The sequence below is a fragment of the Pogoniulus pusillus genome, chromosome 22 (genome assembly GCF_015220805.1).
Source record: "Pogoniulus pusillus isolate bPogPus1 chromosome 22, bPogPus1.pri, whole genome shotgun sequence".
NCBI lineage: Eukaryota > Metazoa > Chordata > Aves > Piciformes > Lybiidae > Pogoniulus > Pogoniulus pusillus.
The window spans coordinates 1,199,958-1,223,341 of NC_087285.1; the positions used below are offsets into that span (position 1 = coordinate 1,199,958).

A 23,384-nucleotide genomic window follows, 5' to 3' on the forward strand; every position below is an offset into this window, starting at 1 on the left:
TGGTTCTGCCTCCGCCCATGCCCATGCCCTGCCCCAACCTCTGCCCCTGCCTCTGCCGCTGCCCCTGCCCCTGCCACTGCCCCTGCCTAGGCATAGATCTGCCTCTGCCCCTGCCCTTGCCATAGTTCTACCTCTGCCCCTACCCCGGACATAGCTCTGCCACTACCCCTGCCCTGCCCATGCCCCTGCCTTACCGCTTCCCCAGGCACAGCTCTGCCCCTACTCTGCCCCTGCCCCTGCCCTGCCCCTGCCCCTGCCCCTGTCTCTGCTCCTGCCCCTACCCTGCCCATGCCCCTACCCCTACCCTGCCCCTGCCCCTGCCTCTGCCTCTGCCCCTTCCCCTACCCCTGCCCCTGCCCCTGCCCCTGCCTCTGCCTCTGCCTCTGCCCCTGCCTCTGCCCCTGCCTCTAACTCTTCCCCTGCCCCTGCCCTTCCTTGCCCCTGCCTCTGCCCCTACCCTGCCTCTGCCTCTGCCCCTGCTCCTGCCCCTGCCCCTGCCCCTGCCTCTGCCCCTGCCCTGCCCCTGCTCCTGCCCCTGCCTCTGCCCCTGCCCTGCCCTTGCCTGTGACCCTGCCTCTGCCCCTGCCCCTGCCTCTGCCCCTGCCCCTACCCTGCCCCTGCCTGCACCTCTGCCCCTGCCCCTGCCTCTGCCCCTGCCCCTCCCCTGCCTTTGCCTCTGCCTCTGCCTCTGCCTCTGCCCCTTCCTGCCTCTGCCCCTGCCCCTGCCCTGCCCCTGCCTCTGCCACTACCCCTGCTCCTGCCTCTGCCTTACCCCTGCCTCTGCTCCTACCCTGCCCTGCCCCTGCCCCTGCCCCAGCCCCTGCCCCTGCCCCTGCCCCTGCCCCTGCCTCTGCCTCTGCCCCTGCCCCTGCCCTGCCCCTGCCCCTGCCCCTTCCCCTGCCCCTGCCTCTGTTCCTTCCTCTGCCCCTGCCTCTGTCCCTTCCTCTGCCCCTGCCCCTGCCTCTGCCTCTGCCTCTGCCCCTGCCCCTGCCTCTGTCCCTTCCTCTGCCCCTTCCTCTGCCCCTGCACCTGCCCCTGCCCCTGCCCCTGCCCCTGCCCCTGCCCCTGCCCCTTCCCCTGCCCCTGCCCCTGCCTCTGCCCCTGCCCCTGCCCCTGCCCCTGCCTCTGCCCCTGCCCCTGCCCCTGCCACTGTCCCTTCCCCATCCCCTGCCCCGGCCTCTGCCTCTGCCCCTGCCCCTACCCCTGCCCCTGCCCCTGCCCCTGCCTCTGCCCTTGCCCCTGTCCCTGCCACTGCCCCTGCCCCTGCCTCTGCTCCTGCCCCTGCCCCTGCCTCTGCTCCTGCCCCTGCCCCTGCCTCTGCCCTGCCCCTGCCCCTACCCTGCCCCTGCCTGCTCCTCTGCCCCTACCACTGCCCCTGCCCCTGCCCCTGTCCCTGCCCTGCCCCTGCCCCTGCCCCTGCTCCTGCCCCTGACCTGCCTCTGCCCCTGTCCCTGCCTCTGTTCAAGCCCCTGCCCCTGCCCCTGCCTCTACCCCTGCTCCTGCCCCTGCCCCTGCCTCTGCCCTGCCCCTGCCCCTACCCTGCCCCTGCCTGCTCTTCTGCCCCTACCACTGCCCCTGCCCCTGCCCCTGTCCCTGCCCTGCCCCTGCCCCTGCCCCTGCTCCTGCCCCTGACCTGCCTCTGCCCCTGTCCCTGCCTCTGTTCAAGCCCCTGCCCCTGCCCCTGCCTCTACCCCTGCTCCTGCCCCTGCCTGTGCCTCTGCTTCTGCCCCTGCCCCTACCCCTGCCCTGCCCCAGCTCCTCCCCCTGCCTCTGCCCTTCCCCTGCCTCTGCTCCTGCCCCTGCCCCTGCCCCTGCCTCTGCCCTGCCCCTGTCCCTGCCCTGCCCCTGCCCCTGCCTCTGCTCTTGCCCCTGCCCCTGCCCCTGCCCCTGCCCCTGCCCCTGCCGCTGCCCCTGCCCCTGCCCCTGCCCCTGCCTCTGCCCCTGCCCCTGCCCCTACCACTGTCCCTTCCCCATCCCCTGCCCTGACCTGTTCCTGCCCCTGCCTCTGTCCCTTCCTCTGCCCTTGCCTCTGCCCCTGCCTCTGCCCCTGCCCCTGCCCCTGCCCCTGCCCATGCCCTGCCTCTGCCCCTGCCCCTGCCTCTGCCTCTGTCTCTGCCCCTGCCTCTGCCCCTGTCCCTGCCCTGCCCCTGCCCCTATCTCTGCCCCTGCCTCTGCCCCTGCCCCTGCCCTGCCTCTTCCCCTGCCCCTGCCCCTGCCCTGCTCTGACCCTGCCCCTGCCACTGCCCCTGCCCCTGCCCTGCCCCTATCTCTGCCCCTGCCTCTGCCCCTGCTCCTGCCCCTGCCCCTGCCCTGACTCTGCCCCTGCCCTGCCCTGTTCCTGCCCCTGCCCCTGCCCTCCCCATGCCTCTGCCCCTTCCCTGCCCCTGTCTCTCCTCCTGCCTCTGCCCTTGCCCCTGTCCCTGCATCTAGCCCTGCCTCTACCTCTGCCCATGCCTCAGCTCATCCCTCTGCCCCTGCTTCTGCCCTTCCCTCTGCCTCTCCCCCTGCCTCTGTTCCTGCCCCTGCCTCTGCCTCTCCCCCTGCCCCGGGCACGGCTCAGTCTCTACCCCTACCCCTGCCCTTGGTACGCCTCTGCCTCTGCCCCTGCCCCTACCCCGGGCACGGCTCTGCCCCTGCCCCTTCCAATGCCCCGGCCCTGGTCACGTCTCTGCCCCTGCCCCGGGCACGGCTCTGCCCCTTGCGGCAGGTGAATGTTAATCCCCCACCTGCAAGTGCAGAGCCCCGGGGCCAGATGCTTCGCATGCCCAAGCGCCTCTCGGTGGGTGGGAGGTGTCCTGCACTGATACCTTATCAGTATCTGGGGGAGCTGACTACAGATTCCTTGGTGCAGTGTCAGAGGGACTCCTGTGGTTACCTTATTAAAGACCTCTCAAGCTGTGCAGGCTGCAGGTCCCCTGGCAGCATCGCTGTGCCAAAGGACTGCACTTTGCTCCTACCCTGGCAGCTTCATCAGATCCAGGGGAAGCTTCCAGTGCCCTCCCAACTGAAGGGCTGACGGGGGGGGGGTATGGAATTGCTGTGTTCTGTTCTGCTTTGTTCAATGACTCAGCACTGTTCTTTGCTCTGAAATAGGTCTGGGGGCATTGTCTGAGTGAGAAATCATTTGGGTGCTTGGTACTGCAGCATGAGGTCGTGCACAGCCTGAGGGGAGAGGGAACAAAGTCCTTCCTCCTGAGCCATTGGGAGTGACAAATTCTGCCTATTTCCAGGTGCCCATGACCCCCACAGGCCTGTTTGAGAATGGAACAGCTGCCCTAAAGGGGCATTACTGGACATGGGGGCACTGGGGCTATGCAAAGTTACCACCTAATGGCACTGGGGTGTCACTGTCACAGTGTCACAGTGTCACAGTGTCACAGCATCACCAAGGCTGGAAGAGACCTCACAGATCATCAGGTCCAACCCTTTAGCACAGAGCTCAAGGCCAGACCATGGCACCAAGTGCCACGTCCAGTCCTGCCTTGAACAGCTCCAGGGACGGCGACTCCACCACCTCCCCGGGCAGCCCATTCCAGTGTCCAATGACTCTCTCAGGGAAGAACTTTCTCCTCACCTCCAGCCTAAATCTCCCCTGGTGCAGCCTGAGGCTGTGTCCTCTTGTTCTGGTGCTGGCCACCTGAGAGAAGAGAGCAACCTCCTCCTGGCCACAGCCACCCCTCAGGTAGTTGCAGACAGCAATAAGGTCTCCCCTGAGCCTCCTCTTCTCCAGGCTAACCAATCCCAGCTCCCTCAGCCTCTCCTCGTAGGGCTGTGCTCAAGGCCTCTCCCCAGCCTCGTCGCCCTTCTCTGGACATGCTCAAGCATCTCAATGTCCCTCCTAAACTGGGGGGCCCAGAACTGAACACAGCACTCAAGGTGTGGTCTAAGCAGTGCAGAGTCCAGGGGCAGAATGACCTCCCTGCTCCTGCTGGCCACACCATTCCTGATGCAGGCCAGGATGCCACTGGCTCTCTTGGCCACCTGGGCACACTGCTGGCTCATGTTCAGGTGGGTACCAATCAGCACCCCCAGATCCCTCTCTGTCTGGCTGCTCCCAGCCACTCTGACCCCAGCCTGTATCTCTGCATGGGGTTGCTGTGGCCAAAGTGCAGCACCCTGCACTGGGAGCTATACTGGACTGATTCACCACTGCTCTTCTTACTCCCAGGTGGAGAAGGAAAGGCTCTGGGAATCAAAGCATAGGATAATTTGGGAAGAAGGAGAAGGTGCAGCTCCACTCACTGGGCACAAGGTAGTGGTCAGAAGTGGGGAAAAGGTGACTGGACCTCCCCAGCCTATCCTTGAGTACTCTGGTCCTGCCCCCTGGAACCCCCACGAATGGGTCAGTGGTGCTGCAGAACCAATCTGTAACTTAAACCCTATCATCAGCCCAGCAGCAGTGCTAGCAATGATCAGCAGTGAGCAGCTCAGGCCCTAGAGCTGTGAGCAGATCCATGCACACAAATGCAGACTGCCACTGGCCAGCACCGAATGGTTCTGGATGGTGTTAGCAGGAGAAGGAGGGGTTGTGGAAAACTAAATGCTTCCACCTGTGCTCTGCAGATTGATGGCAATGGGAAAGTAGTGAGACAAACATCTGCTGGGAGTCGAGAATGAGCTGCTGGAGCTGTCCAGACCTGGGAAGGATGGGATAGGGACTGGCTCTGCTGGCTGCCAGGGGCACCTTGGCTTAAACAGAGGTTGTGTTCTTTGCTGTGTGCTTTGGCACTGTCACTTCTCTTGCCGTGTATCATTCCCTGATGCAACAGGTAGCGTCCAATGTGCACTTTGTGTGCACTGATGGTGTGAGACACGTTCGGGCATTACCCCATCAGAGCCCAGGGCTGGTGTCAAACTGTATAAACCCTCCCTATTTCCCCTAAACCTTTCCTTTGCCTTTCTCCAGCCCCCACCCCCTCCCCCCAATCCTTTCCCCCTCTTTTACCTTCGTGGACTGGGCGGTGTGAGAGTCTCAATCCTCTCTCTCCTTCATCAACACAGACAAAGACTGCATCGTCTCTCCTTAATCTACACAGACAAAGGTTGCCTTTGTTACCTGCTGGGACTCAGACTCGGGGCTTGGCCCAAAGCTCAGGGATGCAAATCAACAGACAGCACCTTGGAAACTCCAGGAGCTCAGCCTGGCTGCAGTGCCCAGGAGGCCTACATCTTATCTCAGCTGCCCCCAAGGGAAAAGGTTTCTGTGCATTCAGGGTATGGACCCCTGCGAGTGCATGAGAACACACAGGGAGATGCCCTGGGGAGCTGCAGCTGGACACTGAGCAGAGAACTGGATAAAAAGGCAGGAGAATGCCTGCCAGAGTGTGGCACTCCCAGCAGACCACCAGTGGCACTCCCAGCGGACCACCAGTGGCACTCCCAGCGGACCACCAGTGGCACTCCCAGCAGACCACCAGTGGCACTCCCAGCAGACCACCAGTGGCACCTCTGCCGGACCACCGAGGGCAGAGCAGCACCAGACCCCCAGAGCTGCACCACCCGAGGAAACTCTGGCAAACTCCACAGAAGGTCACCCCTGGGCCACGCACTCGTCTGTCTCTCTCCCCTCCACCTGCGACCGAGGGTAATATGAGCACAGCTCTTTTCCTCCCCTTCTCCTTCTTCTCTTCTCCATCCTTCTCTTCATCTCTCTCTCCCTTCTCCCCTCTCTGCCTCTGCTTTGCCCAACCTCATCCTTTAATAAACAGTTCCCTGCTGAGCTCTGGTCTCCTTTGCACCTTAATCTCGCACACGGAGTCCATAAGAGCTGCTCCTGCTCCTCTGCACACAGACACTGCTCACCTCTGCTCCTCCGGACACTGGCACCCGGGCACGGCTCTGCCTCTGCCCCTGCCCCTGCCCCTGCCCCTGCCCCGGGCACGGCTCTGCCTCTGCCCCTGCCCTGCCGCTGCCCCCGGGCACGGCTCTGCCTCTCCCCCTGCCCCGCACACACCTCTGACCCTGCCCTGCCTCTGCCCCAGGCACGACTCTGCCCCTAGCCCTGCCCCGGGCACGGCTGTGCCCCTGCCCCTGGCACCGTTCTGCCTCTGCCTCGGGCTCTGCTCGTCCTCTGCCCCTACCCCTGGCACCGCTCTGCCTCTGCCTCGGGCTCTGCTCTTCCTCTGCCCCTGCCCCGAGCACGGCTGTGCCTCTGCCCCCATCCCGGGCACGGCTCAGCCACTGCCTCTGCCCCTCCCCTGCCCGTGCCCTGCCCCTGCTCCTGCCCCGGGCACGGCTGTGCCTCGGCCCCTGCCCCGCACACACCTCTGCCCCTGCCCTGCTCCTCCACCCGGGCTCGGCTCTGTCCCTGCCCCTGCCGCTGCCCCCGGGCACGGCTGTGCCCCTGCCCCGGGGCTCACCCGCGTTCCCCCGCAGGACTCGCTGCCCAAGCTGCAGGACGTCGCCTTCCTGAAGCAGCAGCTGCAGAGCCTGCAGCGCCGGGTGGAGGCCGAGGTGCAGGCCGGCGTGGGGCAGGTACCGCCGGACCCTCCCCCGCCGCCCGGCAGCGCTCGGTGCCAGCAGCCGCTGGGCTCTGCCCGCCCTGCCCCTGCCCGCCGGGCTCAGCCTTGCCTCTGCTCCTCAGGATGGCTCTCTGCTGGCCTCGCCCTTCCTGAAGGGCTTCCTGGCAGGCTACCTGATCGCCAAGCTCCGCTTCTCGGCCGTGCTGGGCTTCGTGGCTGGCACCTGCAGTGGCATCTACGCCGCCCAGAGCTACGCCGTGCCCAACGTGGAGCAGACAGTGCGGGACTACATCAGCTCCCTGGGCAGAGGCCGGGACTAGGCTGGGCCCCGCGGCGCAGGGACTGGAGGCTGCTGCTCAGCTGCAGGCACAGGAGCTGCCCGGGGGCACTGCCACTGCGCAGGGCTGCAGGGCGGCAGGGCTGGGCGTGGGCGTCCCGCAGAGCCCCTGGCGGCAGTGGGCACTCTGCTAACCCACAGCAGCTCGGAAGCATCAGCCTGCAGCAGAGGAGCCTCAGGGCAGAGCTGATTGCTGCCTGCAGCTGCCTGCAGGGAGGCTGTAGCCAGGTGGGGTTGGGCTCTGCTGCCAGGCAACCAGCGACGGAACAATGGGACACAGCCCCGAGCTGTGCCAGGGCAGGTCTAGGCTGGCTGTGAGGAGGAAGTTGTTGGCAGAGAGAGTGATTGGCATTGAATTGGCTGCCCAGGGAGGGGGTGGAGGGGCCGTGGCTGGAGGGGTTGGAGCCAAGGCTGGCTGGGCACTGAGTGCCATGGGCTGGTTGGTTGGGCAGGGCTGGGGGAGCTTGGAGGGCTCTGCCAACCTGCTGGAGTCTGTGACTCTGGGATTCTTCTGGTGCCTCAGGGGGTACAGCACAGGGCTGGCAGCAGTGCTGGGGCTGGCAGCCTCCTTGCTGGCAGGACCTCGCTGCTGGTACCCCCCCTCAGTACTGCCACCCACAGCTAGCAGGGAGCTCTGTGGGCATAGTGCCCTGTGCCAGTTCCCAAGGTGGGCAGCTGGGGCCTCCTCAGCTCCTTGTTCACACAGTGTGTGTGGCATTCTCAGGGCACTGCCCCCCACACAGCACCCACACCTCGTGCCTCGGGATGCTCCCACTCTGGGCAGCTCTGCCCTGCTGTGGGCTGGGCTCTGGCAGGCTCCCATCGCTGCTGCTGTGCCAGCTGCTGGGGGTGGTGCCCCCACAGCTGTCCTCACAGGGCTGCCTGCAGAACCTCAGGCTGTGGCCATGGGCACCCTGCCAACTGCTGCCTGAAGGTCTGCTGCTGCCCCTGGGGGCTGTTTACCCTTCTTGGTGGTGTTGGCATCACTCTGGGGAGCAGGGGTGGGGGTGAGAGCTCTGTCAGCTGCTGGCCAGAAGGGAGATGGCATCCTCTGCTCGTGCCCATGCTGGTGGGCAGTGTGCACTGCTGGCTCTGCCCAGGGTTAGTAAAGTGTGGAACAGCAGCAGCTGTCTGTCTGGCCTGGCAGGGGCTCTGTGTGCCCCTGTGCCCCTCCCGGGAGGGGTCAGTGTGCCTGTGCCACGTCAGCCCGGGCAGGGGCTCTGCATTGCCTGGCAGAGGCTGGGGCAGGCCCAAGCCAGGTGGCAGTGGCCGATGCAGCTGGCAGCAGCTGGCAGCATCTCTGCCGCCCTGCCCCCTCTGCTGCCGCAGGGCTGAGCCCGAGCAGAGCTGCAGCAGGTGCCCAGCAGCAGAGCAGAGACTGCCCCGGGGGCAGAGGGGTGAAGCCCCTCCCTGGGGACAGGTTTCCCTGAGGGCCCTTGCCCTGTGTGGCTGCTGGGGCTGGCAGGGCTGTGGCACAGGGCTGGGGGCTGACTGCAGGAGGGAGGTGGCACAGAGGCTGCCAGCCCGGGCTGGCTGGGAAGGAGCTGTAAAGGTCATGCAGAGCTCTGCCGACAGCAGGGACAGCCCCAGACAGCCTCGCCCGGCACGGTGCCAGCCCTGGGGCAGCTCCCACCTCTCAGGGCAGCCTGTGCCAGGCTCTGCCCACCCTCAGTGCCAGCTGTCTCTGCCTTCTCTCTGCCCTGAGCCTGCCTCCCTCAGCTCACACCATTGCCCCTTGGCCTGTCCCCGCGGCTCAGATCCTGTCCCCAGCTTCCTCGGGGACCTCTTTCAGCCCCCCGAGGCCACCAGAAGAAGTCCTGCAGCCTCCTCCAGCTTTGGGGTGCCAGGGGCCCCACGCTGCCAGCCAGGGCCCCTGCGGCCCGGCCGGCTCTCAGGGTGCCTGTCTGGTGGCATGGGTGGCACAGTGGGCAGCCTGCAGCCGCAGGCAGTGCCCAGCCAGCCCCGCGGCATCCTGCGGCAGCTGCCGGTGCCAGCGCTCCGCCGCCCCCCTCTGCTCTGCCAGCCGCTGCTGCCCCCTGAGTGCTGCCCAGCCCTCGCTGCTGGCCTGGCCTGGCAGTGCCCCGTGCCCGAGCTGGCTCAGCAGGAGCAGGTAGTGCTGAGCTCTCAGCTGCTGCTCCCGCGCTGGACCTCCAGGGACGGGCACGGCGGGCACCCGCTCCCTGCCTGGCACAAGCAGAGCAGGCTCGGGCAGCACCTGGGGGACTCGGTACAGGCCTTGGGCACTGCCCCTGCCTGGGAGCAGCAGCGTGGGGCTGGTGGGGGCTGGCTTACGATGCCAGCCCTGGTCAGTGGCCCTGCCTGCGGTGCTCAGCTTGGCAAGGGCTGCTCCTGCTGCTCCTGCCCTGCGCTCGCTGGGGCTCGGCTGTCCTCTGCCTAGCTGCTGGCACTGGGCACTGGGCACTGCGCCTGGCGGGGAGCGGAGAGGGGGCAGGACGTGGTGTGCCAGGGGCCGGCAGGGCAGAGGGGGAGAGGAGGAGAGGGGGCAGGGAGAGGAAGAGAGGGGGGGAGGGAAAGGAGAGGGGGGAGGGAGAGGAGGGGAGGAAGAATGGAAAGGAGGGGGAGGGGAGAGGGAGGCCTCTGCCAGCCCAGCAAAGGCTTTTCCCACCGTGGGCAGCGATGCTCTGTTCCCACATCTCAGCTGCCCAGGCCTGTGCCCCAGCCCTGTCCCTCTCTGCTCCAGGCTGGCACCAGTCAGGGGTCGTGTGCCAGGCTGCTGGTCCTGCACCACGTTCCCTGTGGAGACCTGGTCCTGCGTGAGCAAGAGGAGATGTCGTGGGGGTGCCGCCAGGGCTGCTCCTGCAGCTGCTCCTGCCCCTGGCAGAGGAAGCTGTGCCCGGCCCCTGCCCACCTGAGCGCTGGGCTGCTGTGCCAGGCTTGTCCTCAGCACCTCGGCTGCTGCCTGCTTCTCTTCCCACCTTTGGCTCTTCAGCACCTGGGGGAGGAGGCTGAAGGTCCTCACTCTTCTGTGCCGCCCCCAGCCCTGGCACAGCGCCAGGGGCACGACCGATACCCCCCCACACCCCTCCCCCAGCCCTGCCTTTATTGCTCGGCAAAGGTCTTGGCACCAGGATGGAGCTCGAGGAGGGAAGGCTGGTGTCGCTCTGGTGCCAAGGGGCACTCCTCACCTTTAGCTCCCTCGGGGCTCCCCGCAGCTGTGCCACCGCCACCTCCTGCCGGGGGCAGCAGCCGCAGTGCCCGCACTGCCCTGCGCCACGATGCCAGCTCCTGCGCCAGCTCCCAGACGGTGGCTGAGGTGCCCTTGGCCAACCCCTTCACCTGCTCTGCCAACCCCAGCGCTGCCAACAGCTCCTCCCCGCGGGTACCTGGGGGAGGAACAAGCCCTGGGCAGGAGCCCCAGCATGGGCACGGGGGCATGGGCTGGCATCCAGCTGCTGCAGGTGCCCCCGAGCAGTGGCCAGGGACCAATTGTCAGGTGTGGGGAGGGACTGAAGGCAAACGGCCCCAAGTGGTGTGCCCAGAGCCAGGCTACCTGGCAGTGCCACCCAGAGTGGCAGGCAGGTCAGGCTGTTGCCCTCCAGGAGCCGTTCCACGATCCAGGGCAGGCAGCAGGAGCCCTGCGGGTGCGAGTGGGGGGGAGGCACGGGCAAGGGCACCTCCCACCAGCCTCGGGGTGCTCAGGGCCTCATCCAGGCTGGCACTGGGCACCTCCAGGGAGGTTGTGGAGCACAGAATCGAAGATCACATTGGGTGATTCTGTGCTCCATAACCTCCCTGGGCAAACCTGTGCCAGTCTCTGCCCACCCTCCCTGCCACCCTGTGGAGCCACAGCCTGCTCCATACAGCTGGGAGCCAGACATGGCAGTGCCAGGAGCTGCCAGGAGCCTGAGGGCCGAGTGCTGGTACCAACCACTTGCCAGCTGCTGCTCCAGGGTGAGAGTGAAGAGGCTGGCACTGGGGAGAGGGCACAGCATGGATGGCAGTGAGGCTGAGCAGTGCCCACCGGGCCAGCCCCTGCTGCCCCACTGCTGCTCTCCCCCAAACACACACATCCCTCACTGCTGCCCAGCCAAGTGCCAGCCTGCGGGGGGCTGCTGTGTAAAGCCCTGGCATGGTGCCAGCATGGCACGCAGCCCTTAGCTGTAGACACTGATGGCAGCTTGGGCATCGGGCATGGGGATCTCTGTGGCCTCCTCTACCATCCTGAAAGCAGAGGGGCACAAGAGTGAGCGAGCAGGGCCATGCCCACCCACCTCCTGCATGCCCAGGCTCCCTGGGGGGGTGTCCTTGACCATCCTCCTCTGGCTGAGCACCTCCTCCCTGCCCAGCTCCATGCCCACGTTGAGGTACCAGCCCCTCAGGAGAGCTCCAAACCCAGCTGTGGGGCACTGGGCACCGGCAGGCCCCGGGGGGTGACCTCCACCACTTGCAGGGCTCTGCCGTCCGGGCGCAGCAGGTCCCATGTTGGAGAAATTCTCGTTAGCAGAGCACACAAGAACTGATAGACAATGAGCAACCCCTGCTGGGAATGGCCTTGAATCCATCTTGGGAGTTTAGGTAGCAGGCACAGGGAAGCTTCCCCCCACATGCAGCTGCAGGGGGTGGAGTGCAGCTGCAGGTGGGCAGAGTTTAGCCAGCCCCAGAGGCTGATCCTCAGATTGTTATGGGATGCTGACCTACTGATGCCTTACAAGCAACCCTGGACCCTCTGACTGTGACCAATGTTGGTGGAGCAGCCTCTTGCTAGAGTGCATTTAAGTCACTGTGTCATGGAAACAAAGTGGATTTGACCTTCTAACCATAGTGGTGACCAAAGAGTCATCTTCCCACAGCGCTCCACCCAACGTGTTCTCCGGCAGCCCCAGCCTCTGTCGTGGGCACAGAGCTGGAAGGGGGCACCGAGAGGCTGCTGCTGGCACCTCGGGGTTCCTCGTGGCCAGGCTCGGGGAGGGCATGAGAAGGGGAAGGGCTGAGGGCTGCTCCCAGCCCGTGCAGCCCTGGGGCAGGGGAAGGCTGAGCCCTGCCAGTGCCTCAGTCCCGTCTGGAGCTGGGCAGGGCACCCTGCAGCCAAAGAGCAAGGCCCAGCCTGGTGGCTCCTGTGCTAGCCAAGGGAGGGCCAGAGTGTGCCAGCACTCTGGAGGGGCCCAGTGCTGCCACGGCTGTGGGCATCCTGGTGCCCTGCTGGGGGGGGAGGGGCTCGGGCACCATCAGGGTGGTGAAGGTGTCCTGGGCTCTATCTCTACCTGCTGCCTGCTGCGGCCCCATGGCTGCCCCACAGAGGTGCCCTGCTGGGACACCGGGCACAGGGGCAGTGAGCCAGGGCTTGCCCCACACGGCCAGCACCCAGCGGGGCTGGGCAGTGCCAACCGTGCCACATGGATGGCAGGGGACAGATCCCTCCAGACCATCCTGTGGTGTCCCCCTCGATGGCACTCACCTGCCCGGAGCCCACGGCCAGCAGGCTCTGAGGTCCCGGCGGGGCAGGGGATGGAGCTGCAGGAGCAGGGATCCTCCTCCCTGCATTATTCATGGTGCTGGGCACCGCCCAGGGGCACCGCAGTCTGGAGGCTGAGCCCTGCGGGCCAGGGAGGCAGCTGGGCCATGGGGACCAGAGGGTGCCTGGCTCCTGGCTCAGGCAGGGGCATCTCTGCCAGCTGGGGATGGGAGCTGAGGGACCTGAACAGGGATGAAGTGGGCACAGGGCACAGAGTGCCCTTTATTGGAGCTTAGCCATGACCAGACGGTGCCAAGGGAGATGCTGAAGCTGAGGACCTTTGCTCTGGGGGGCAGGAGGGAGGTCCCAGGCACAATGAGGAGGTGCAGAGGTGCCCCCCAGCTTTGGCACTGCTGCCCGTGCCTGCTGATGGCTTGGAGGGGCACAGCTCTGCTGGGCAAAGGGGCCCTAAGGATGGTGGTCAGCAGAGCTAAACCCAGCTGGGCACAAGTGGTGCCCCCAGGGCTCAGTGTTGGGACCACTTCTGTTTAGCATCTTTATTGATGCCCTGATGCAGACAGTGTGACAGCAAGGGGGTGGCAGATGGCACCAAGTGAGGTGGCATCATGAAGGTAGGGAAGCTCCACAGGGGGGCTTGGCTAGGCTGGATCCATGGGCAGTGCCAATGGGATCAGCTTCAACAAGGCCAAGTGCCAGCTCCTGCCCTTGGGCCACAACAACCCCAAGCAGAGCTACAGGTCTGGGGCAGTGTGGCTGGAAACAGCCTGCAGGAAGGGAGCTGGGGGTGGTAAAGGGCAGGAGCCAGCAGTGCCCAGGTGGCACAGAAAGCCACAGGCATCCTGGCTGGCATCAGAACTGCTGTGCCCAGCAGGAGCAGGGAGGGGACTGTGCCCTTGGGCTCTGCTCTGGTGAGGCCACAGCTGGAGTGCTGGGGTCAGACTGGGGCAGCTCAGTCCTAGAGGGATGTGGAGGTGCTGGAGCCAGGGCAGGGGAGGGCAAGGAAGGGCCTGGGGAGTGACTCTGGTGGGGAGAGGCTGAAGGAGCTGGGGAGAGGCAGTGTGGGACAGAGGAGGCTGAGGGGAGGCTGAAGGAGCTGGGGAGGGGCAGTGTGGGACAGAGGAGGCTGAGGGGAGGCTGAAGGAGCTGGGGAGTGGCAGTGTGGGACAGAGGAGGCTGAGGAGAGGCTGAAGGAGCTGGGGAGGGGCAGTGTGGGACAGAGGAGGCTGAGGAGAGGCTGAAGGAGCTGGGGAGGGGCAGTGTGGGACAGAGGAGGCTGAGGGGAGGCTGAAGGAGCTGGGGAGGGGCAGTGTGGGACAGAGGAGGCTGAGGGGAGGCTGAAGGAGCTGGGGAGGGGCAGTGTGGGACAGAGGAGGCTGAGGGCAGCCCTCAGCACTGCCTGCAGCCACCTGAGAGCAGGCTGTGGAGAGGCTGCTGCTGGGCTCTGCTCACAGGTAACTGCAGACAGACCAAGGGGGAATGGCCTCAGGCTGAGGCTGAGGAGGCTTAAATTGGACATTAGGGAAAGGTTTCCCATGGAGAGAGTGGTAAGGGACTGGGATGAGCTGCCCAGGGGGGTGTTGGAGTCCCCACCCCGGAGGTGTTTAAAGGTCTTTGGGCTGTGGTGCTCGGGGCTGTGGTTTAGGGGCAGCCTGGCAGGGTAGGGACATGGCTTGGGCTTGGTGCTCCTGAGAGGCTTTCCCAGCTGGAATGTTCCTGTGATTCTGTGCTCTGCCACCCTCCCCACCACGGGCCAGGATGCCAGAGCTGCCCTTGGCTCAGCTCCTGCCTGCAAAACGCCTTCAGGCCAGGCTGGACATTGGCTGCCCTGGCAGGGGGAGCAGAGCAGCCCCCAGGGCTCCGGCAGGAGCAGAGCCAGGGCTGTGCTGTGCTTCGGGTGGGTGCTGCTGAGGGAAGGCCATGCTCAGACTCTGGGACTCAGGGGTTGCTCCATCCCTCAGGCAGCAGCTGCTGCTCCCTGTGCCCTCTGCAAGGCTCAGCAGCAAGGCCTGGGTACAGCCAGTTGGGGTGCACAATCCCAGGGGGGGCAGCTGAGCCTTTGCTAGCTCCCAGCCTGTGGGGGATTTTGCAGGGGCTGTTGCTTTGCAGTCAGTCTGCAGGCATTGGAACACCGCGGGTGAGACACTGCTCAGCCCAAGGACACTGTGTCTGCTTCGTGCTTTCCATGAAAAAAAGCAGGGCTGGCCTGAGGATGCTGTGTCCTTGTGGTGCAGCTGTGCAAAGTAAAACAGAGTAATGAATCAGGCATGAATATAGCTTAGAACAAAGGATCTGCACATCTGGAAATGTGGGGTTTGATATATGAGCACACTACTGCTTATAAAAATACCTTCTTGTATCTACTAATGATGATGCTTTAAACCACAACAATGTATGGCATGGACCAATTAGAGATCGACCTGTAATGCTGTGACAGCATAAACAGCCTTCTGCTTTGTGTGTTAGACGTCTCACATCTACAGTCCACTGTAAGTCCATTTCCTCACCTTTGGGCATAGTCAGCATGCTAACAGCGACTAACAGCGACACCAGCCAACCACCAAGGTCCTTTGCTCCTCCTCCTCCTCTCCTCCTGGTGCTGTGGGTCCTGTCCTGTGCTGGGTCACAGCTCAGAGCTGGGGACAGCTCAGCAGAGAGGCCATGGGGGCTCCAGATGGGGGCCACCAGAGCCCTGAGAGGCTTGGGGCACTTGGGCACTGCCCTGCAGGGCTGCACACAGGGTGGAGCTGAAGTCCTGCTGAGGGCAGAAGACATCCCAGGGGCAATGAGTGCAGCTTGAGGGCATAGAGCTGGCCACGAGGAAAACCTCTCTGGGTGGCAGCAAGGCAGGGGCTGTGCTCCAGGGGTGCAGAGCTCTGCAGGGAGAACCTCTCTGGGTGGCAGCAAGGCAGGGGCTGTGCTCCAGGGGTGCAGAACTCTGCAGGGAGAACCTCTCTGGGTGGCAGCATGGCAGGGGCTGTGCTCCAGGGGTGCAGAGCTCTGCAGGGAGAACCTCTCTGGGTGGCAGCATGGCAGGGGCTGTGCTCCAGGGGGTCAGCTCAAAGGGTTCCCCACAGTTTGGGCAGGCAAAGCCACAGCCACTGTGGCCTGTCTGGAAGAGAGCTGCAGAGTCCAAGCACGACCCCAGACCTGCCTGTGCACATCTCATGTCCCTGAGCTCCTCACCCAAACCCTCCAGGGGTGGTGACTCCAGCGCCTCTGTGGACAGCCTGGGGCCATGTCGAGGACGGGAAAGTTTGTTGGGGGGGGAGGTTTGGAGGAAATGATATGCGAGGCCGATGTTTATAAAAGGTATAAATGACTGAATATTATACACACCAGAAATGCCCTTCCCCAAACTCATTTACAACTATCCCACCTAAGTTCTTTCTATGCGGTTTGCATAGAGTTAAATCCCAGGATGATTTATGGACAAGAAATCAGGAATTTAGCAACAGTTTGTAAAAGAATTTAGAAAGAGAGTTTGTGGCTTGGAAATGCCAGGATTTAGGGAGAGAGTCTGTGAGTTTTTTAGAGAGGTCACTGAAGCTTGAGAGATTATTCAGCCTTTAAGTTAAGTTCTCGTCAGTTGCTCACTGTTCAAATGCAGTTCAGAGAAGTTTCAAAGTCTTTATGGATTTTAAGGCGCCGTTGTCCGAGGCTCCGCGGGTCCAGTCGAGCTGAATGCTGACTCCCAGGCTCGTAAGGATCGGGCCCCTGCCTGGAACGGCGCCGTCTGGAGCTGGTTGTTTGCAGTGCGAATGCCGCGGGTGTGTGCGTGTGTGACCAGCGAGCAGGGCATCGAGCAAGAGAGGTGCAGGGTAGAGAGCGAGGGGCTCAGGTAAGTTAAGGTGCAAGAGGTGCGAGTGGGTACATGTTTTATAGCGTTTCAGAAGAGGTGTGCTCTGCCAACTCAGACTTGTGTTAGCTTTACAGATTGGTACAAAGTTGTAATCAACTTATACAATTGGCTAATTCTCACCCAAAACAACTTATGGAACCACCCAGGAGTCAGCCCCCAGCAGATGTTTGTCGAGTGGTCACCGTGTCTGAGAATTGGAACCCTTTTCCCAAAACATAGCCATGTTTGTGTCTTTGTTTCTGGGAGAGAGAGATTCTCCCAAGGCCTGTACCTCTGCTGGTACAGCAGCTGCGGCAGTGCAAGCAGATAGGAAAGATTGGTTTGACTCTTTCGATGGAAGCCTCTGAGCCACAATCCTGTGTGTAAATGAAAACTCTGCAATAGGGCAAAAGGGCTCTGATCCCTTCCATGACAGGCCACCAGGGGCCGTGGACGGGAGACACCGGGAGAGCCCCTGCCCAGCACCGAGCACCGCCCGGGGCAGCGCTGCTGGGGCGAAGCCAGGTCAGGCTCCGCGGCAGGAGCGGGCGAGGCCAGGCCTGGCTCTGAGCAGGCAGCCGGCGCCGGCCGCGCCGAGCAGGGCGAGGAGGAGGCAGATGGGGACGATGATCGCAGCAGGGCGGCACTGCACCACCGACACCGGCACGGCCTCCACCAGCCTGCCCTGGTAGCCCGGCGGGGACTGGCACACGTAGTCCTGGGGCCAGCCCTGCCCAAGCTGCCCCCTGCCCGCCAGCGCCTGCAGCCCCCCCGGCGCCGGCGCAGGAGCAGTGGAAGGGGTTGCCAGCCGCTGCCACCTCCCGCAGCCGCTGCAGCTCCTGCCAGGGCAGCTCGCTCAGCAGGTTGCCGTCCAGGCTCAGCGAGCGCAGCGCTGGGCAGCCGGCGGCGGAGGGGGCAGCCCGCAGCGCGTTGTGGCTCAGCAAGAGCCTCTTGAGGAAGCGGAGGGAGAGGTCCACAGCGCGGAGGTGGTTGTGGCTCATGTCCAGCACCTCCAGACGGGGAGGCAGAGGTGCGGGGACCTCATCCAAGCCAGCGCCGGACAGGTTGAAGGTTTGGAGGGACGGTGGCCAGCGGCAGGAGGAGCCCGGGGCTGGCAGCAGCTCGTTCTGGCTGAGGTCTAGGTGCTGGAGCTGGGGCAGGCGCTGCAGGCTCCGGCAGGCGCCGTGGTAGGAGCTCAGGCGGTTGCGGCGCAGGCTGAGCGCCTGCAGCCGGGGAAAGGCTTCCCCGCAGAAGGCAGCCCCCAGGCTCTCGTCCCCGAGGCTGTTCTGTGCCAAGTCCAGCGAGCGCAGCGCTCCGAGCAGCCTGCCGATGGCACAGGGCAGGTGGGTGAGGCGGCAGCCGGTGAGTGCCAGCTCCTGCAGCGCCCGCAGCCAGCTGCCCAGCAGGGACAGGTCCTGCTCCCGGCCCGCCAGCGGCGCTGAGCTCACCCTGTGGAAGCGCAGCGCCAGGATGGGCAGCTCCTGCCCAGCCATCTGCCGCCAGTCGCCCCGGCCCTGGAAAGCGCAGCGCTCGAACGCCAGCTCCCGCACCTGGGTGTAGGAGAAGAACCTGAGGACTCTGGCGAGCAGCTCCTCGGGCACCAGCAGGTCCCCGAAGACGATTTTCCTGACGAGGAGGGACCCCAGCATGTCGATGGTGGCAGCGTCCGGGTCCCTGATGGGCAGGCCCGCGAAGCTCTGCAGCTCCCCCCCCCAGAACTCCACCACGGTGGCTGGCAGGCACTGGATGATGCTGCCGACGCTCTCCTCCGACAGGTTGTAGCAGGCGCAGTGCTCCTCGGTGCGGTTGAGTTCGCATCTGCCCTCCACCCGCAGCAGCCCCAGCAGCAGCACCACGGCCACCTGCGTGCTGAGCAGCCTGCAAAGCAGAGTGCAGAGTCACAGCATGGGCCCCAGAGGTCACCCAGGCCACCCCCCGACAGGGCAGGGCACCCAGGGCAGGGCACCCAACAACACATCCGGGTTGGCTTTGGAAGCCTCCAGAGAAGGAGGCTCCACAACCTCCCTGGGCAGCCTGCTCCAGGCCTCCAGCACCCTCACACCATGTGGAGGTGGCACCTCCTGGCTTCCAGCTTGTCCCCATTGCTCCTTCTCCTGCCAGTGGGCACCACCAAACAGAGGCTGGCACCTTCCTGCTGACACCCACCCCTCAGCTCTTTACAGACATGGCTCAGATCCCCCTCAGCCTTCTCCTCTCCAGACCAGGGCTCAGCCTTTCCTCACAGCAGAGCTGTTCCAGCCCCTTCAGCATCCTCACAGCTCTCTGGGACTCCCTCCAGCAGGTCTCTGTCTCTCTTCAACTGGGAGCCCAGAACCAGGCCCAGTATTGCAGGTGTGGCCTCACCAGGGCAGAGCTGAGGGGCAGCAGAACCTCCCTAGCCCTGCTGGCCACACTTTGCTGGCTGCACCCCAAGATGCCCTTGGGCCCCTTGCCCACATGGGCACTTTGCTAGCCCATTATCAATGGCGAGAGGCAGCAGCAGTCCTGTGGTAGCTGGGATCTGCTGCAGGGTGTCTTGGGCAGGTCCAGCCCCAGACACAGCACTGCCCTCACCCCTCCTGCCCAGCCACCCTTCACGTGGGTCCAGCACACCCCAACAGCAGCCACCTGGCTGCTCAGCCATGGCAGACACCCAAGAGCTGTGCCACTTTGGCAGGGAGTTGGTGGCATTGGTTTCACCCCACCCCAAAGTGTCAGCAGGGCAGGGCAGGGCAGCTGCTGGGCTCTGAGCTTTCACAGCTTCAAAGAGTGCACTGGGTTGGAAGGGACCCTCCAAGGGCATCTTGTCCAACCCCTGCAGTCCCAGGGATACTTTTGACCAGAGCAGGCTGCCCAGGGACACATCCAGGCTGAGCCTGAATGTCTGCAGGGATGGGGCCTCAAGCACAGCCCTGGGCAGCCTGTGCCAGTCTCTCTCCACTTCCTCCTGCTGCCCAACCTAACTCTGCCCTGCTCCAGCTCCAAACCATTGCCCTCAGCCTGTCACCCCAGGCCCTCTTAAACAGCCTCTCCCCAGCCTGCCTGCAGGTTCCCTTCTGCAGTACTGAAATACAGCTCCAAGGTCTCCCAGCTGGGTCCTGTCCCTGAGCAAGTCCCAGGCACCAGGGGACACCAAACGTGTGGGGGCTCAGCCAGCAAAGCCAGGCAGGTCCTCCTGACCACAGCCTGGGCCCTCTCTGTGCACCTCTCTGGTGCTCACTACAATCTGGGGCAGGAAATTGCAACACAGACAGACAGACAGACAGGGCTCCAGGCTGTCCTTTCTGTCACCCACAAGCAGGGCTCCAGGCTGTCCTTTCTGCCCCCCACAAACAGCCTCCAAGGGGACCCTCCGAAGGCCTTGTGAGGGTCTGCAGAGGCTGCTCTCAGTGCCCGGCGCTGCTGCCCAGCTGCTGCCAGGGGTGCGGCGCTGCCAGCCTGTTCTGGGCTGCTGGCGAGGTGCTCCTGGGGTGTCTCCAGCCAAAGCAGCTCCGCTGCCAGCCCCTGCCCCTATCGGTCAGCTTCCCTGCCTGCCTGTCCCCAAGCCCAGCGGAGGCGCAGCTCTGCCTACCTGTCCATCGCGCCGGGAGCCGCTCTCCGGGTGGCGTCTCCGGAGCAGCCGGGAGCGGGGCTGGTGCGGGCAGTGACTCACAGCGGCACCTTCCCTCTCCCCGCCGCTTCCTCGGCCTGCTGCCAAGGGCTCAGCAACCCTGCCGCGGAGCCTGCCCTGCTGAGACCTGCAGCCGGCGGAGTCCTCAAGCACCTGCAGCTGTCTCCAGACGCCGTTGGGGCTTCCGCAGCCCTCCCCTGCGGAATCCGCGGGGCTGGGGCAGGTCAGCAGCTGGAGGCAGGCTCCCGGGCACTGCCCTGGCTCCTGGGCACTGCCCTGGCCCCGGCTGGCTGCTGCGTGACTTCCTGAGCAGGATGGGGCCACAGCAAGCAACATGTCCCGTGGCAGCCACCCAAGGCACTTCTGCTTTGCTCCCTGCACCGGCAGCCCCCGGGGCCGCCCGAGGCTGCAGGCTGGGACAGGCTTTGGTGCAAGTGCCTGGTGCTGCTCACAGCCCCGGGAGGCTGAGCAAGAGACGGTGTCAAGGAGCAGCTTCGGGCTCCACGCTCCAAGAAGCTGGAGCAGATCCAGAGAAGGGCAACGAAGTTGGGGCAGGGTCTGGAGAGCAGGGCTGGGGAGGGGCAGCTGAGGGAGCTGGGCGGGGGGGGGATGTGGAGCAGGAGGCTGAGGGCAGAGCTCATTGCGCTCTGCAGCTGCCCGAGAGGAGGCTGCAGCCAGGTGGGGGTTTGGTTTCTTCTCACATGCAACAAGTGACAGAAAACAGCCTCAGGTTGTGCCAAGGGAAGTTCAGGCTGGGCATGAGGAACAGTTTCTTCCCCTTGAGGGTCAAGCCTGGCCCTGGCTGCTCAGGGCAGTGGTGGAGTCTCCATGCCTGGAGGGGTTTCAGAGCCCTGGACGTGTGGAGCTGAGGGACAAGGCAGCAAAGCTTTGCAGGCACAGAGATGAGCTGCAGAAGAGGGAACCTCAGCAGGGAGTGTGGCCAGGCAGCTCCTGCCCCAGCTGTGGTGGCACTGCTGCAGTCCCTAATGCCACATCAGCACCAGCCTGGGACCTGCATCCTCTGACCAGGCACTTTCCTTGCCTGGAAATCCCCAGGGAAGAAAAGATTCCTGGTAGATCTCTCAACTGCCTGGTGGCCTCTACTCACTCACTGAGGTCCTGGCATGGGCATGGCCACCAGCTGCCAAAGGAGCATGGAGCAGGTGGCCTGAGCCCAGCCAAGGAGGCCTTGGCTGAAGAATTGCCCTTCACAGCACGGAGATGCACACATGGCACTGGGAATTTGTCCTGCCCCCATCCCGCGTGGGACACAGGCAGCTGGGAATGGTCTGGGTGCCAGGCGTGGCAGTGCCTCCTGCACCACCTGCTGGGTGGTGCTCAGCACCCTGTGGGCTCTGGGGAGCAGCAAGCTCAGACATCTGGAAGCAAGGAGGTGTTTGGGCTGGTCCTGGGCACCTTAGAGCCACAGAATGCTGTTGGCTGGCAGAGATCTTTGAGATCACCAAGTCCAACCATGAACCCAGCAGTGCCAGGGCACCACTGAGACGTGGCTCTCACACCACATCTGCACAGCTTTGAATCCCCTCCAGGCATGGGGACTCCACCGCTGCCCTGGGCAGCCTGGGCCACCTCCTCGTGGGCAGTGAGACAGCTCTGGCTGTGCCTGCGAGCCTAAAGCCGCTGGCCAGCAGCTGCCCTATGCAGAAGATGGAGCTCCTCTGTCTCCTCGGGAGCCAGCCACGTCCTGCTTCACATGAAGAAGTGGTTTGGAGACATCTTTTTGCTGATGACTTCCTCCTTCTCCTCACCACTGTGGAATCACAGGATGCCAGGGGCCGGAATGACCTCCTCAGCTCCTCCAGTCCAAGCCCTGCCAGAGCAGGAGCACCCAGAGCAGGTCACACAGAACACATCCAGGTGGGGCTTGAATCTCTCCAGAGAGGGAGACTCCACAGCCCCCCTGGGCAGCCTGTGCCAGGCTTCTGTCACCCTCACAGGGAAAGAATTCCTCCTCCTGTTTCCATGGCACCTCCTATGCCTCAGCTTCCACCCTTGCCCCTTGTGCTGGCACTGGGCACCACCCAGCAGAGCCTGGCTCCAGCCTCTGGGCACTCACATCTTTGTCAACAGGAATGAGGACACCTCTCAGGCTCCTCCCAGCTCTCAGTCCCAGCTCCCTCAGGCTCTCCTAGTGAGGAAGATCTTTCACTGCCTTCAGCCTCTCTGAGGCTCTGTGCTGGACTCTCTCAGGCAGTTCTATGTCCCTCTGGAACTGAGGGGCCCAGAACTGGACACAGTACTCCAGATGTGGCCTCAGAGGGGCAGGAGAACTTCTCTCGACCTACTACCCACAGCCCTTCTAATGCCCCCCACGATGGCATTGCCCTCCTGGCCCCTAGAGCACATTGCTGGCTCTTGGGCACCCTCCCATCCACCAGGACCCCCCCCAGTGCCTTTTCCCCCTTGCTGCCTTCCAACAGCTCAGTCCCAAACTATCCTGATCCCTGGAGTTGTTCTTCCCCAGGTGCCAGACTCTGCCCTTGCCCTTGTTGAATTTCATCCCACTTCTCCCTGCCTGCCTCTCAGCCTGTCTGCCTGCCTGTCTGCCTGCCTGTCTGCCAGCCTGCCTGTCTGTCAGCCTGCCAGCCTGTCTGCCTGCCTCTCAGCCTGCCTGCCTGCCAGCCTGTCTGCCTGCCTGTCTGCCAGCCTGTCTGCCTGCCAGCCTGTCTGCCTGCCTGCCTGCCAGCCTGTCTGCCTGCCTCTCAGCCTGTCTGCCTGCCTGCCAGCCTGCCTGCCTGCCTCTCAGCCTGCCTGCCTGCCTGCACAGCCCCCAGCCCTGCTGTGTGCTGCGCCTGGAGCCTTTGCAGCCTCAGCACACAGGCAGCTGGGCTGGGCAGGGAGCAGCAGCTGCTGGCTTTGGCACTGCAATGCCAGCAGGCTCCATGCTCTGCTTGCTCCCCCGCAGCCGTTCGTGTCTGTGCCCCTGCTGCAGCCCCTGTGTCCCACCCGAGGTGTGTGCCCTGAGTGCTGACGGTGCCACAGCAGCCCAAAGGCTCAGCCTGCGCTCCCTGTGCCAGCCACGGCGCTCCGCCGGCCACAGCCGCCCAGCCAGGCTGGCCAAGGCCCTCCAGCAGCAGGGTGGGATGGCAGGGGGTGCCCTGGGTGGGTCTTGGTCCTCCCAGAATCATAGAGTGGCTTTAGTTGGAAAAGACCTTTAGGAGCATGGAGCCCAACCCCACTGCCAGGGCACCACCAACCCCTGGCCCTCAGCACCACCACGCAGCTCTGAACCCCTCCAGGCATGGAGACTCCACCACTGCCCTGCGCAGCCTGGGCCAGGCTCGACAGCCCTAAAGGGGAAGGAACTGCTCCTCATGCCCAGCCTGAGCTTCCCTTGGCACAACCTGAGGCTGTTTTCTGTCACTTGTTTTGTGTGAGGAGAAACCAAACCCCCCCCCCGGCTGCAGCCTCCTCTCAGGCAGCTGCAGAGAGCAATGAGCTCTGCCCTCAGCCTCCTGCTCCACATCCACCCCCAGCTCCCTCAGCTGCCCCTCCCCAGCCCTGCTCTGCAGACCCTGCCCCAGCTCTGGTGCCCTTCTCTGGACCTGCTCCAGCTCCTCAGTGTCCTTCTGGGAGTGAGGAGCCCAAAGCTGATCCCAGCACTCAAGCTGTGGCCTCCCCAGTGCCCAGCCCAGGGGCACAGTCCCTGCCCTGCTCCTGCTGCCCACACCACTGCTGCTCCA

General features: G+C 64.3%; 2 protein-coding genes and 1 long non-coding RNA gene across 3 annotated transcripts; 2 read left to right on the plus strand and 1 right to left on the minus strand.

The window, feature by feature from the left end:
• The first annotated feature begins 3,879 nt into the window (after window positions 1–3,879).
• On the plus strand, window positions 3,880–5,690 carry LOC135185488 (uncharacterized). The gene is made up of 3 exons (XR_010306502.1): window positions 3,880–4,008; window positions 4,169–4,252; window positions 5,002–5,690. It is a non-coding gene; the product is annotated as an uncharacterized LOC135185488 (long non-coding RNA).
• Window positions 5,691–6,312: 622 nt separating this feature from the next.
• Window positions 6,313–6,965, plus strand: LOC135185465 (SLC35A4 upstream open reading frame protein-like; the record flags this gene model as incomplete). The annotated part of the gene is made up of 2 exons (XM_064162233.1): window positions 6,313–6,474; window positions 6,584–6,965. Coding segments are annotated over 2 exons (360 nt in total), but the record flags the coding sequence as incomplete, so codon positions are not given.
• A 9,547-nt stretch (window positions 6,966–16,512) lies between these two features.
• On the minus strand, window positions 16,513–19,708 carry CD14 (CD14 molecule). The gene is given in 3 exon segments (XM_064162257.1): window positions 16,513–16,842; window positions 16,844–17,948; window positions 19,642–19,708. Coding segments are annotated over 3 exon segments (1,359 nt in total). The 5' UTR covers window positions 19,650–19,708; the 3' UTR covers window positions 16,513–16,596.
• Window positions 19,709–23,384: the final 3,676 nt, after the last annotated feature.